This window comes from Pocillopora damicornis, chromosome 2 (assembly GCF_964200805.1).
Source record: "Pocillopora damicornis chromosome 2, jaPocDami1.2, whole genome shotgun sequence".
NCBI lineage: Eukaryota > Metazoa > Cnidaria > Anthozoa > Scleractinia > Pocilloporidae > Pocillopora > Pocillopora damicornis.
The window spans coordinates 21,653,376-21,665,402 of NC_142671.1; the positions used below are offsets into that span (position 1 = coordinate 21,653,376).

Sequence of the window (12,027 nt, forward strand, 5' to 3'; positions counted from 1 at the left end):
GACTTCAAAAGTTTTACAATAAAACTATCAGCTAGAGAGACAAAATGGACTGGTAAGGGTGCCAAAACCTACTTCTCTTTTCTTTACATTTTAATTATAAAATATGGCTTCGGGCCTGTTAGGTTATCGGGACTTTCGAGAAACAGGCTACTGGTTTTCATACCTCAATAGCTGTGCGCTGAACCGCAGGTCTGATTCCACTGGGTACCATGTACAATGACGGTTTGTGTTCTTTGGTGGGTGGAAAGTAAGGTAAGTCAGCTCCCTCGTCCTGTGGAGTAAATACAAAATAAAACAACCACATAAAGGTTTGTAGCATTCAATTATTATTGGTACTAACATGATTTCGAGTGCAATTTGGTGTAATAAGCACGAGTACATTTTTCAAAGACAACAAAATTGCACGAGCCTGTAGAGCAAGTGCAATTTGTATTCTTTGAAAAATTTACAAAAGCTTATTACACCTATTTGCAAGAGAAATCATGTTATTTCTTGTTAATAATGTACATGACATAACATCACAGAGTGTCAGGACGGACAAAATTTTGAAAGCGTGTGCGCACTATTCGTAATTTGCACTCGTGTCAAAACTTTGCACTCGTTTTCAGCCAATCAGAAGCACGTAATTTTTCATGTGCATTGTTAACTTAGTTGCACCCTTCCTTGACTAGAAAGGCAGAGATCAAGTCCGAGAAGGACGTTTTGAGGACCAAGAGATACAGGTAAACTCGAGTAGCTAGGGCAAAGTGCCACGTAAGATAAGAAAAAATTCTTCTCCATATATGCCACAACATTTACCAGGAAAAGCTCGAACGCAACCAAAATTTCCCCGCCATCTTCCGTGCCTTTTTTCACTGGTTCCCAAAGAAGTCTTGGAGCTGGCGGTGCCTGGCCATTTAATTTAACAACAGGTGACTCCACACAGCGACCCATAAACTCATCTCTACCCTAGTAAGAAAAAAAATGTCTTCACATTTGAAAGGAATGTTAAGAACATCAAAACCGTTCAAGTTTGTGAGCGCAAGTGGTGCTTAATTTCACTTCTTATACGAAGGTCAGACTTCGCAGACTTGCACTTCTCTTGATAATGGGTAAAAAGCCTTCCTCTTCCTTCTACTTGTCCTTATTCGGTTCTTCCTCTCCTACCTTCTCGCCTCATCGCTTTGCTTTGTCCAGACTTATTACACTCACCTGCCATGAACTCTTCACACGACCCTGATGATGACAGCCGCTCAGGTTGTCAAAACGTCAGTCACCATTACCGACAACAGTCCTTCGCAGGACTACTCTTACCCCGACGATCAAACTACACGATTAAGCGTTATAATCGCGTTCAGACAACTTACTAGGTGGAGAAGGAAAATCTTTGAAGAGTATTCTCATATTAACAACACGGTAACACCTATATAGAGATATCCCTTCCCCGGAAAGTTACGTTTAACCCTGAAACGTCAAGAAGTGACCATCGTGTGACTTCTCCCCATATTATCCATGAATTATCCAGCAGACAGGTCATGAGAATAACCAGACTTGGCAGGTAAAATTTGATATCTTATTTTAACATCAAATTCTCTTAACTAATTTACAAAGAGATGTGCAGCAGTTAGAGGGGGGAATTAACAATCAGATCTTGGGAGTTAAAGGGTTAAGACATCACGCTATGGCACGATTATGTCACTATAGTCGTCTTACCACAGGGTCTTGATCAAAGAGTTCCAAGACGACACGTGGAGGTGATGCCTCAGTGATTTCAGGACTACCGTAGATGTGGACATTTTCAAAGATGAGAGTCTGGTCCCAAGTGGGGCACAATGTGCGGTGAATGATCTCTGATACCTGACTCTGAGTACCAAAAGAAATGCGGACATAGGGATCTAAACAGAAAAAATAGAATCCAGAGTAAAAAAAGCATTAATCTTCACCTTACTGTATTGATGCTGTTGTATTAGTTGATGGTTGAATAGAAGGTTACCGGCCACTTCACCGAAATGCCAACTCACCACAAGTGGTCAACTCGCCACAACTTTGATCAACTCGCCACACTAATTTTTGTTCCTGGATTTGTTACCCGGTAACATCATCATCTTTTTTCTTTGGCAAAGAACAAAGACGAATGTCGGCCAATTGATCTACGGTGTCAGCGAGTTGACTAATGGCGTTGGAGAATTAACATGTCGGCGAAGTGACCAGGCACTAAGTGGAACAGATTTTCATACAATTGTTCAGTACTGTTACACTGGAATTTCTGACTACACTGACTTTCGCAGTCAAGGTCTAACATTCGCAATATTATCTTGTGTTTTCCAGAGCTGGTCACATTTTATTTCTTGTGGTTCAGCAAGCAATGTATCATATCAAAACGACTTAAGCTAACGACCTAATGAAGAAAGAGATATAATCAACATCCAGGCATTTTGCCACTGAATCATCCTTGCCACATTACACTCACCAGACAGTCCATCAGGGTCTGCAGGCAGGAGGTCCCGCCCTTGAAATAGGTACACTCTCAGCTGATACTTGTGAGGTTCTGTAAGATAACCATGAACGTATACTTGAGTCTATGTCACTGAAAAGGCAAAGTTATGGGAGATAAACCGTTTTGTAAGGCGGGGGAGCAATTACAAACTGTATTATTATGAAAGTCCTTGGAACGAGACCAAATTATTAATTTTTGTGGCTAAAATGTTCCATTGAAATTTTACAAATTCCCGATAACTATAAAGGTTAAATTTAGTAATGGTCATTCTATCAATATCGATTAAAAACTAACATGTCAAGTAGCTGAAGTAAAATACAAACTGTCGTGTATTTTATAGCTTAAAACTCAACGTTGCAAGGCAAATGCATCCTTCTTGATGATTAACAAGGACACGAATTGCTAAAGGTTTGCTTTTCTACCAGCTGGTTATTTCGTGTTTTATGAAGGACGGTTACGTGTAAAGAACAATTTTATTTTTCCTAAAATTCATTTTAGTTTTAAAGTTAAATAAGTGTTCCTTAAGCTATCTTACGTACTTTCAAATGTGATGAACATCCGGGGCACCATCATTATTCCCTTTCTACCCTGTTAAACAGATTTACTATTTTGTTAGAGTAACTCCATAACTGTCTGGTCCAGTCAGAAGCTATGATTAGCACGAGAAAAATTATTTGTCCGAGATTGGACAGTTTTTAGTTACCTCTGATCACTTTAAATTTATTCTCAGGTCCAGTTTTAAAGAAAAAGAGAATCTTTGCTTCTTTTTTTTCCGTAAGACAGAGTTCGTGTCTTTTTTTTTGTTTAACTTCCGTAAGGGCTTTTGCAGATAGAACATTTTTTGTAAAGAACAACTGCAGAACTTCGCCCACGACTGGACCATGGTAAGGACAATTGACCACACTTTCTCACTAGATCATATCGCCAACGCATACCCCGTTCTCTGTAGCATTGAGTGAGTAAGCGTATTCCTACCATCCCTTGATAAAACGCTAATACACCGAAAGTTAACCCTACCCCTACCCCTACCCCTCTTCGCCAGCATTTTGTCAGATTTTCGCCAACAGTTTGTTAGTATCCATTCCTACTCCAGAGCACTACAACACAAAGGACCCGCCAGAGTTCGACCTTGGACCTCTCGATCCGGCATTCATGCTAACAACAACATAGACTCTGTGCTTTCTAAACCGTGAAAGCGCTCTCCGATTTACAAACCTCGTCAGAAATTTGAAACACAGCTGGCGCTGTCGGATCTGTTTGAACCATTTTTCGATGCCATCTTCGACGCCGAACCAAATCTCGAGTGCGGCATTTGCTGTGAAACTTTGATGAAAACACTGCAGCATATTCCCACCCCTCTGTGTCTACCTTTTCCTGGCCCTACAAAACGCAGATAATGCACTTTTATTATATGGACATTGATAACAAAACAGAATTTCTCCTGTTTCAGAAGCATGGTATCTACACCGGGCGCACCCTCACACATCATGGCTTTTTAAACAATAATCACCCACTTTTCAATAAACACCCAAATGCAGGCTCTTCCCAAATTTTTTAACCGATCTTACAAGACCATGTGGCTCCTTGCCTTAAAGCACTCTCTTAAATTAACCTTGCGAAAGGGTGTCTTCTTTTAATATTTCAGAACTTTCAGTTTTATTTTCTTATTTTTTTTTTAATCTGCAGTGATGAAATCTTACTCTTTCAAAGTCTGTAGCAAAGGGCTGGCTTAATTTGAAATGATGCGAAGAGATAAATTATCACCCAAACTAACCTCCCGTAGGCTCTTCCTCACCCTGGGTGAGAGGCAAAAGGCGCCTCTAAACGCTAGAGTGAATCATTATATTATTTCCCAGAAATAATCCTCCAAGTGTTTTTTACAAATACTTTTGTACCTTTTCCTCTTTGTGGGTAGATTTCATCAAGCTTCTGCTGCGAACCCATCTCCTTCTCCTCGACATATGATACGTTTTCTCCACTGCCACATAACTTCCTATACTTATTTCTACAGTGTACTCCCAGCCTGAAAGCAAACAACAAAACAGTCTTATCATGACGTTCATAGCAGCACAGCTGTCAGCTTTCCAAGACATTCTTTTTAAAAGTTTCGACTTCACTTAGGTGAGACAAGAGTTTACTAAGACCGATTGACCCCTAACACCCTAACATGAGTAGGCATACTCTTCTCGCTGTAATCTAAACATCTCCTAAGGCGCTGCGACAAAGATTCTCTTGTTGGTGATCACTTCTTTTATTTTCTTGCCTTTCACTTTGAGACAGAGAAAACATTTTGAATTGAACCCCAAACCCTCGCTCTGATGCTTTACCAATGAGCCACAGAGAACTCGATGGTAATAGGACCACGGCGTGCAAAATCAGAAAGCTTGGCCTTCCCACGAAAGTGACAAAACAAATCACATTTTTGTTTATCAATTATCTTGTTACCGTCCTCATCCACCGCCCTGTTGGTGTCCACGTTCCATTCTGAAGTCCACTCCCAGCCTTCAGGGGCAACTATTGAGTCCTTAACAGTGGCAGCATTTCCGTGCTAAAATGGAATAAATCACGTGCATTTCCGTTAACTATGAATTGTGTCCGAAAGTTTAACTGTTTTAACTACGCGAGGTGTAATTTAGGCAAGGTTGAAACCGATTCATCGCCGCGGCTCCATCAGTTTGTTGTAGGGGGCTTAAGTGAGGCTTTTCAGGGAATAGCGCTGTTTTTCCGCTCAATTTGTTTTGGCGTTTTTCTCGCTTCGTTTCCCTCCTTCCCTTCCATTTTGAGGGTAAGTGCTCATTCCACACACCAGTTGGTTGGTGTAGTGCTGACAGTCGCCTAGCTCAGTTGCCGTGGTGATTTCCTTGCTGTTCCCTTAACGGCACCTACCCTACTATACTTTTACTTTACTTTAAAGACAACAAACACCTTGCTTCCAAAACTGAATGTGGGGAATGTTCACCGAGGTTCTCCATTTACGTAATCTACGCTCTTTGCATGTAAAAAAGTTACACCGAGACACACGCGAGCTAAAGGACAATACTACATGATCGCACATTCTATAAGAATCCGTATTAAGTAATACCAGTAAACACGCGTAAAAGCTCCATTGTTTCCATGCTCAGTGGACAACATGACACTCTATCGGTTGGCATATAGCGCGTAAAGCTTAGTATTGGTATTGCTACGAGGTACTCACAATGTCTGTCCAATTTACTGACGCTGGCGACCAGTGCCCCCCAGGAAAACGTTCTTCGTTTTCAAATACGTCCTCCATAAAACTTTTACAGCCTGAGTCCTTTTCATACGCTAAGCTAAAAGATCATTTCACAGTTCAAATTTATAAGAAAAATGGTATTTGATAAACAGCAAATCCTTCTACTTTCTGGAGGTTGCTTAACTGATAGACCAAACTGGTGAGCAGTACTTCAGAAATTTCCAGTGCATTATTATGACCTCAGCTATAGCATGTTCCAGGCCCAAAATCAGTGTAAATGGAAAAGGAGTAGGCGAGTGACAAAGAGTGCTCGTGGTTTTTAGGAACACGAGTGACCACAGCCGTTTTGGAGCTCATTTCCTCCAACAGAGAGCCTGAGACAGGCTATCCCGCTAGAGATCCACGAGTTAGTTTTGCACAAAGAGGAAAAACATAGAGTCCTAGCTAACGCAAAGGTGCTATAACCACTGCAAGTTCCATGCTACCCACTAACACTGAAAATAACTAAATTACTGTCTACTTCTACGTAACCAATAGATTCCCTCTCGCCGTGTACCTATTGAATATTAGATGATTGGCTGACACACATTTAACCCTTTACAACCTAACATCAGTATTCATATTCTCTATACTGTTCTCTGTACATTTACCATGGTGCTGACGAAGAGAATTTCTCTAACAATCAAGAGTTTCTTTAGTTGGGGATCATTTCCTTTATTCTCATGACATTGATGTATGATTCAGTGGTGATATTGTAAGGAGAATTTCAAATTGCCATTCGTCTGTTCATTGGTTACAGGGAAATCAGAATTTGGTAAGAATATTAGTGATTCACTCTGTTATGCCTCGAGTGCCACGATTTGTTTTCAGATTCCACGTTGCCATGCATCCTTTCAGCAATAGATCACGGGTGACGTCAAAATGTAGTCTGTCTTCCATTAGATCATACATGGGCGTATCCACCTTTTTGATTTGTTGTAGGCATTTTTAGAGATCTGGAAGTGTGCTAATCTAGTGCTTTCACGTGACGAGATTTACTCTTGCAGCTTCTTTGATATCTTATAACTCGAAAGTATGTCGTAAAGAAAGTTCAATTTTTGTTTCAACCTTTGGAGGAAAAAAATTGTAAGCCCAGCGCTGCGGGGCTATAGGCTGGCTACGCTCGTGTCATTAGTAAGAACCAATCAAACTACAATCTAGCATAGCTTATTATGTTACACGGTAGAATAAGTTATTTATAACTCTAGTGACCCACCTTAGCTCTGGATTAACAAACCACTTTCCATCAAAACTCCAGCCATCAGGAGGAATAAACGAGTCCTTTAACAGCTTCAGCTGCATAATAATTCAACAATTATTGTCATTAACCTAAAATTCGTACTTCGCTTTATCCTGAGAAGAGGAGTTACCTAAATATACTCCTGAGTGAAGGCCAACACACATGGAATAAATTGTACTTCCCACGAAAAAAGAAAAACATTTAAGCCTTGGTCAGAACTATTCTAGGCTGGACCTATAGTTGCGCAATCCAATGCCTTTAGCAAATTCATGGAGGCATTTTAGTATGTGTAAGTATGCACTGTACATACGTGGCATTCTCAAGCTAAGACCTTTAGAAATCCAACGAGGTTTTTACTCTGCTAAGTTCTCTCAGAGCTCGAAAAAGCAGTTTTAACTATTCAAAATCCATTGCTATGGGGGGGGGGGGTGTAGAGGTTGTAATTTTCATGATACGCAGCAACAAATCAGTGGAAGCTGAGGACTCAAACAATTCCCTAGAATAACAACTCTGTCACTTTCTCGAGAATAAGTTAACTTACCGTTCCACCAGCATTTGACCAGGCAGGCCGAGGGAGTCCTTTAGCAGTCCAGTTACCAAGCACACTCATTTGGTTCTCGTACTGAGGACAAAAGCGCAACGTACGTAGCTTTTCATTTGAACGCAGATTCTCTGGCCACTAGTTGATTTCTCGTGAGGAAATACGCTATTTGCAAAAGGATTACGCCGTTTGCAAAAGGATTACGCTTTTCGCCTGGCATTCTTTACATAGATTGAATTCTTTTATTCCTACCTTGTGTAAAGACTGCCTAGCGATCTGCCTATGAAATCGGGTTGGATGTCAGATCGCAATTTGTTTGAGCGCCGTAAACCAAACTCTAAGTTCTCATAATGAGAGGAAAGGAATGACTCAATGAGACCAGAGTTAGAAGTGGTATGACTGATTTAAAACCATTCTGATAAGAACTCAAGCGTATAAACGCGAGTTAATAAGTCACAATTGCCTTTAGTCCTTAATCTGTTTGGCTGAGAAGGAAACAAAAGATTTTTAAACCAATAACTTAGTAAAAAATAGATTTCGTTTTTCATCGAGGAGAATTCCCTTGAAATGAAGTACTCTTTCAAATTTGCAGTCACTTCCGATGTGCATTGGTTCGTCATTATAATGAAAGTTACACCCAGTTTATCTTTACAAGCTAATCATTGAAAAATCACTTTTAACTTAATTTTACCGTTTCCGCGAATACGCAAAAGTCGCCCTCAGTCTCTTGGCGGTTAGTCCAGGCCTCTTGGTCTTTCTCAAGTCCAAGCCACAGCATGACGCGGACTTGAGCGGGAACTTCTGGGTAGTCCTCTAGGTTAAACTGTTTCTTTCCGGGGTACTGTGAGGTTAGAGAGAGGATTCATTTCTTTCCTTCGATGATATCTGAACATTAAAAACCGCTCGCAAGGCAACTTTTGTTCGAAAAATTACCTGCATAAATAAATCCAGTGTCTTTCCGCAGTATTTTCCACGAGCCCCTGCATGTGTTGAGTACAGAAGATCATAGGCAGGAATACGATGATAAGCTATTCTCTTCTCTCCACTCATCATCCAAATCACCACATCTGGCATACTATTCTGCGGCTTTAGAGACATTCAAACACGACTAAAAAAACATGTCTGTAGAGGTTTAAAATAGAAAAGTTTTCATAGGCGGCTGCCGATGGTGTAATAGGCGACTGTGGCCGGAAAAGGCGCCGTTAAGCGAAACCCAAACACGAGCGTGCGCGCAGGGTGAACAGACGGCGGTAAGAGGTCCTAAACGCTTCGTGTATATCATTATTCCAACAATTGCCCTAACGTCCTACTTTGCCCTCTAAAAGATGTTCAATTTGAGATTAAGGAGGTTGCAATAGCTTAAAACTCGTTGAAGTTACCTCGCTGACCGAGTCCCGAACCTCAAGACCCACCCAATCAAGGATGCGACCTCTACTTCGAGGTAAAGGAAGTGGGTATGATAAAAAGCATTCCCATGGAGCATTGCGATGGAGTTAGCTGGGAAAACCAAACCCAAATTTACACCGAGAGACCAAGTCCTCATTCGTTTTAGTTTTACATCTGATTAGCCGTGAGGGAGGTGCGAGTTTTGTAGTCCAATCAAAGAGAAAACAGCCAAAGCAGCGAAAAGGCAATACAACTCGAAATTATTTTCCACAGTCAATTGAAAGTTGCTCTTTGTAGAGTTGGGAATAAAAGGAATTTACTGTATTGTGTTCAAGCATGTTTCGTACCTCTACTGCAAGGAAATGAAGCTTCTTTAAAAAATCCTCCACGACTCCAATCGTTTCATCTACGTCAGTCGCACTTGTACGAAGTTTTGAGGCTTCTTCGATGATACATTTCTGATTAAAAGAAACGTAGAAACAATAATTTGTAAATTTAAAGTAAAGAATTTGCTTTTCACTTTCCAAATCGTCATTTACCACATTTACTGTGTTATCTTCGCTACCACTAACCACCCTTATCCCTTTCTCGTTTGGGATCACCTCCTCAGGGGTGGCTCACGTGTAGCCGTGCCATCCCCACCCCCCCCCCCCCTCACTCGAGGAGCGAGGGAACGTACCCCTTAAGCAAAATATTATTTCACAGTTTTCCTGTAATTTAAGTAAATTTTCTACTTCGCAGAGGAGCGATTCAAAATATCGCGACGTTCAGTTTAGTTTTCTCAATTGCGACACCGACAGAGTGTCAAGGAGACATATGCGGGAGAGTAAATGAAACAATCAACGCAACCAAAAGGAATGGCTTTACAAAAATCTCACATCTTAGAACGCTTTTCGATTAAGTACCGCTAAAACCAAAACCAAAGTTGTCAAATCTACTAATAAGAAAAAAAGAAAATATTATTAGGAACCAATGTGAACTCAAAGTAGAAACCAACCAAAGAGCGGGGAAACGCAGGTGACCAAGTCGTGATTGATTTTAGTTGTGCATCGGATTTGATGAGAGAGTGGCGCGAGTTTTTTTGGAACAATCACAGAGCAAAGAAAAGCAAAACCAATAACATCTCGGATTACTTTCGACAATCAATTTAAAGTGGCTCTGAATCAAAGATACATAATTAGCATCGATGTAGATTTGACACTCTCACACTGACCAATTCACTTTCTCGTGTGTCTCTTCTCTTCAGATCAAGATCGTTGATTCCGGGTGTTTTGGCTGCCAACTGCGGAAGCGGTTTTCTGCGAATCATAGGAGATCACTTTAATAAAGCCGTATTTATTTGAGTGTTGATCTAAGATATCTCATCTTTTGAATGTGTTCTGTTCACTTCTCCTCACTTGATCAACCTATAACTTCTCGTGCAAAATCAACACATTATCCAACAAACAAGAGATCATAAGGAAACAAACTTAGTAACTAGCGGGTACAGATTCTTCTTTTTGCCTCTCAAAGAAATGCAGGGTAGTTAGATGGGAGAATTAAGAATCGGATCACAGGAGTTCAAAACAGGGATTAAAAATCACAAGACTTGCTGATAGATACAAAACCGCCTCAACATGATCAACGTTCCTAAGACGGATTGTGTGATGACCCTCCCAGCTTTCTTACCTGCAGCTCTCTATCAATGTATCCAGCATTTTAATTGTAAGAACAGCAACGGTTGTTAGAGTTGCTTTCTCAGAAACAGCGAGCTGAACTTTTTCCAAGTCTGACTCCTAATTGGAAAATCACAATACACACATTAATCCTCCGTAAATAAATAGAACGTTTGGCACATCTGTTTAGCGAAATGTTAAAACTCACAAGTTGTTCACATATCCGTGTCAGAATATTTCGTGGCTCCAGTCTGAAGGCGATATCTTCCCAGTGACTATCTACATTACAACACGGTTTAATATCATTCCATGGCAGGAAATAATAGTAGCTTCCATCAAATATGGCGTTTGTTGGTGACGTAGAAGACGACGAGGGCGGCACTGACAAGTCCAGCTGGTTTCCATAGTTACCTGAGAAAAAAACGCATACCAGAAACTACAATGGCCATCTCGAGGACAGGAGAATGAGGAAGTAACTGCCATGGGAAGGCAGAGATGTGATATGCACTTGTCTTTTTAAGGGGGGGCAGGGGAAGGGAATCCAAAATTTTTAACAACTTTATTTTAAGGAATGCTTTCAATGGACTACCATCATGTAACAAAATTAAAATTTGCATATCAGAAACCAAAACAGAAACCAAACAACAGTGTAGCAACAGAAGCAAGCGAAGAACAAGTAGTTTATCACTTTGCAATACTTCTCGAAATTGAGTCAAGGGAATTTTCCAATCAGTACTTTTACAAAGAACTGCGCATTGCGACAACCGTGAGCAATTTTTTTTTTTAATATGATAAGGTGACTCCTACGGGCATTTTGATAGGTTCTTGTTAATGATCTATTAAAGGACAGTCCCATAGACGACGCCACCGTTAACAGCATTTTGTTTTCCTATCATTTAAAAAAAAATAAATGCCGTGTTGTCGTGGGTCTGTTCAGTAATGGAACACATAACAAGTCAACATTTGCTAATCACGTAACCATTCATACCTATGCTTATTTCAAAAGTAACAGGTCCATCAGTACAAGCGACCAGTGTGGCTTCCAGGAAGCAGGCAAACAGCTTGTATTTACGCCGACGTAGATAAGTCTGGAAGGGAAAATAACTGAACTTAAACATGCTCTGGTTTTTAAGAAATATTTCCCAGAAGTCAGGCCACTTTCAAGACGGGCAAAGGTATGTGACTTGAGCTAACACCCTATTGGGTTTGGTAACACTAGGGTCTAAGTCACATAGTCTGTGCAGCATGTTACAGAGCTTTTCAATCGACTGTCGTAAAACCAAATCCAAATTAATCACAACGGTCAATCAGAAAAAAGGAAAATACCTTTAAAGCCAATGAGATCTCAAACCGACCAAACTGCCTAAAGCGCGGGAAAACGCGGGCGACCAAGTCGTGATTGGTTTTAGTTTATCATGTGATTGCCTGAGAGAATGATGCAAGTTTTCTGGACCAATCACAGAGTGAAGTAAAGCA

At 40.6% G+C, this 12,027-nt stretch overlaps 1 protein-coding gene across 2 annotated transcripts in view; it reads right to left on the reverse strand.

Moving 5' to 3' along the window:
• Window positions 1-12,027, reverse strand: part of LOC113683614 (myoferlin) — a 45,364-nt gene that overhangs the window by 20,261 nt on the left and 13,076 nt on the right. For both annotated transcript variants that reach the window (XM_089197326.1, XM_089197327.1), the window contains exons 18-35: window positions 11,540-11,639; window positions 10,760-10,962; window positions 10,565-10,671; window positions 10,110-10,194; window positions 9,244-9,354; window positions 8,444-8,596; window positions 8,202-8,351; window positions 7,511-7,591; window positions 6,946-7,025; window positions 5,673-5,787; window positions 4,922-5,024; window positions 4,372-4,499; window positions 3,692-3,856; window positions 3,016-3,064; window positions 2,450-2,527; window positions 1,693-1,874; window positions 799-948; window positions 164-271 (exon numbers count right to left, since the gene is read on the reverse strand). In XM_089197326.1, the coding sequence (XP_089053452.1) occupies window positions 164-271; window positions 799-948; window positions 1,693-1,874; window positions 2,450-2,527; window positions 3,016-3,064; window positions 3,692-3,856; window positions 4,372-4,499; window positions 4,922-5,024; window positions 5,673-5,787; window positions 6,946-7,025; window positions 7,511-7,591; window positions 8,202-8,351; window positions 8,444-8,596; window positions 9,244-9,354; window positions 10,110-10,194; window positions 10,565-10,671; window positions 10,760-10,962; window positions 11,540-11,639 (2,148 nt within the window). The remainder of the gene's footprint in view (window positions 1-163; window positions 272-798; window positions 949-1,692; window positions 1,875-2,449; window positions 2,528-3,015; window positions 3,065-3,691; window positions 3,857-4,371; window positions 4,500-4,921; window positions 5,025-5,672; window positions 5,788-6,945; window positions 7,026-7,510; window positions 7,592-8,201; window positions 8,352-8,443; window positions 8,597-9,243; window positions 9,355-10,109; window positions 10,195-10,564; window positions 10,672-10,759; window positions 10,963-11,539; window positions 11,640-12,027) is intronic.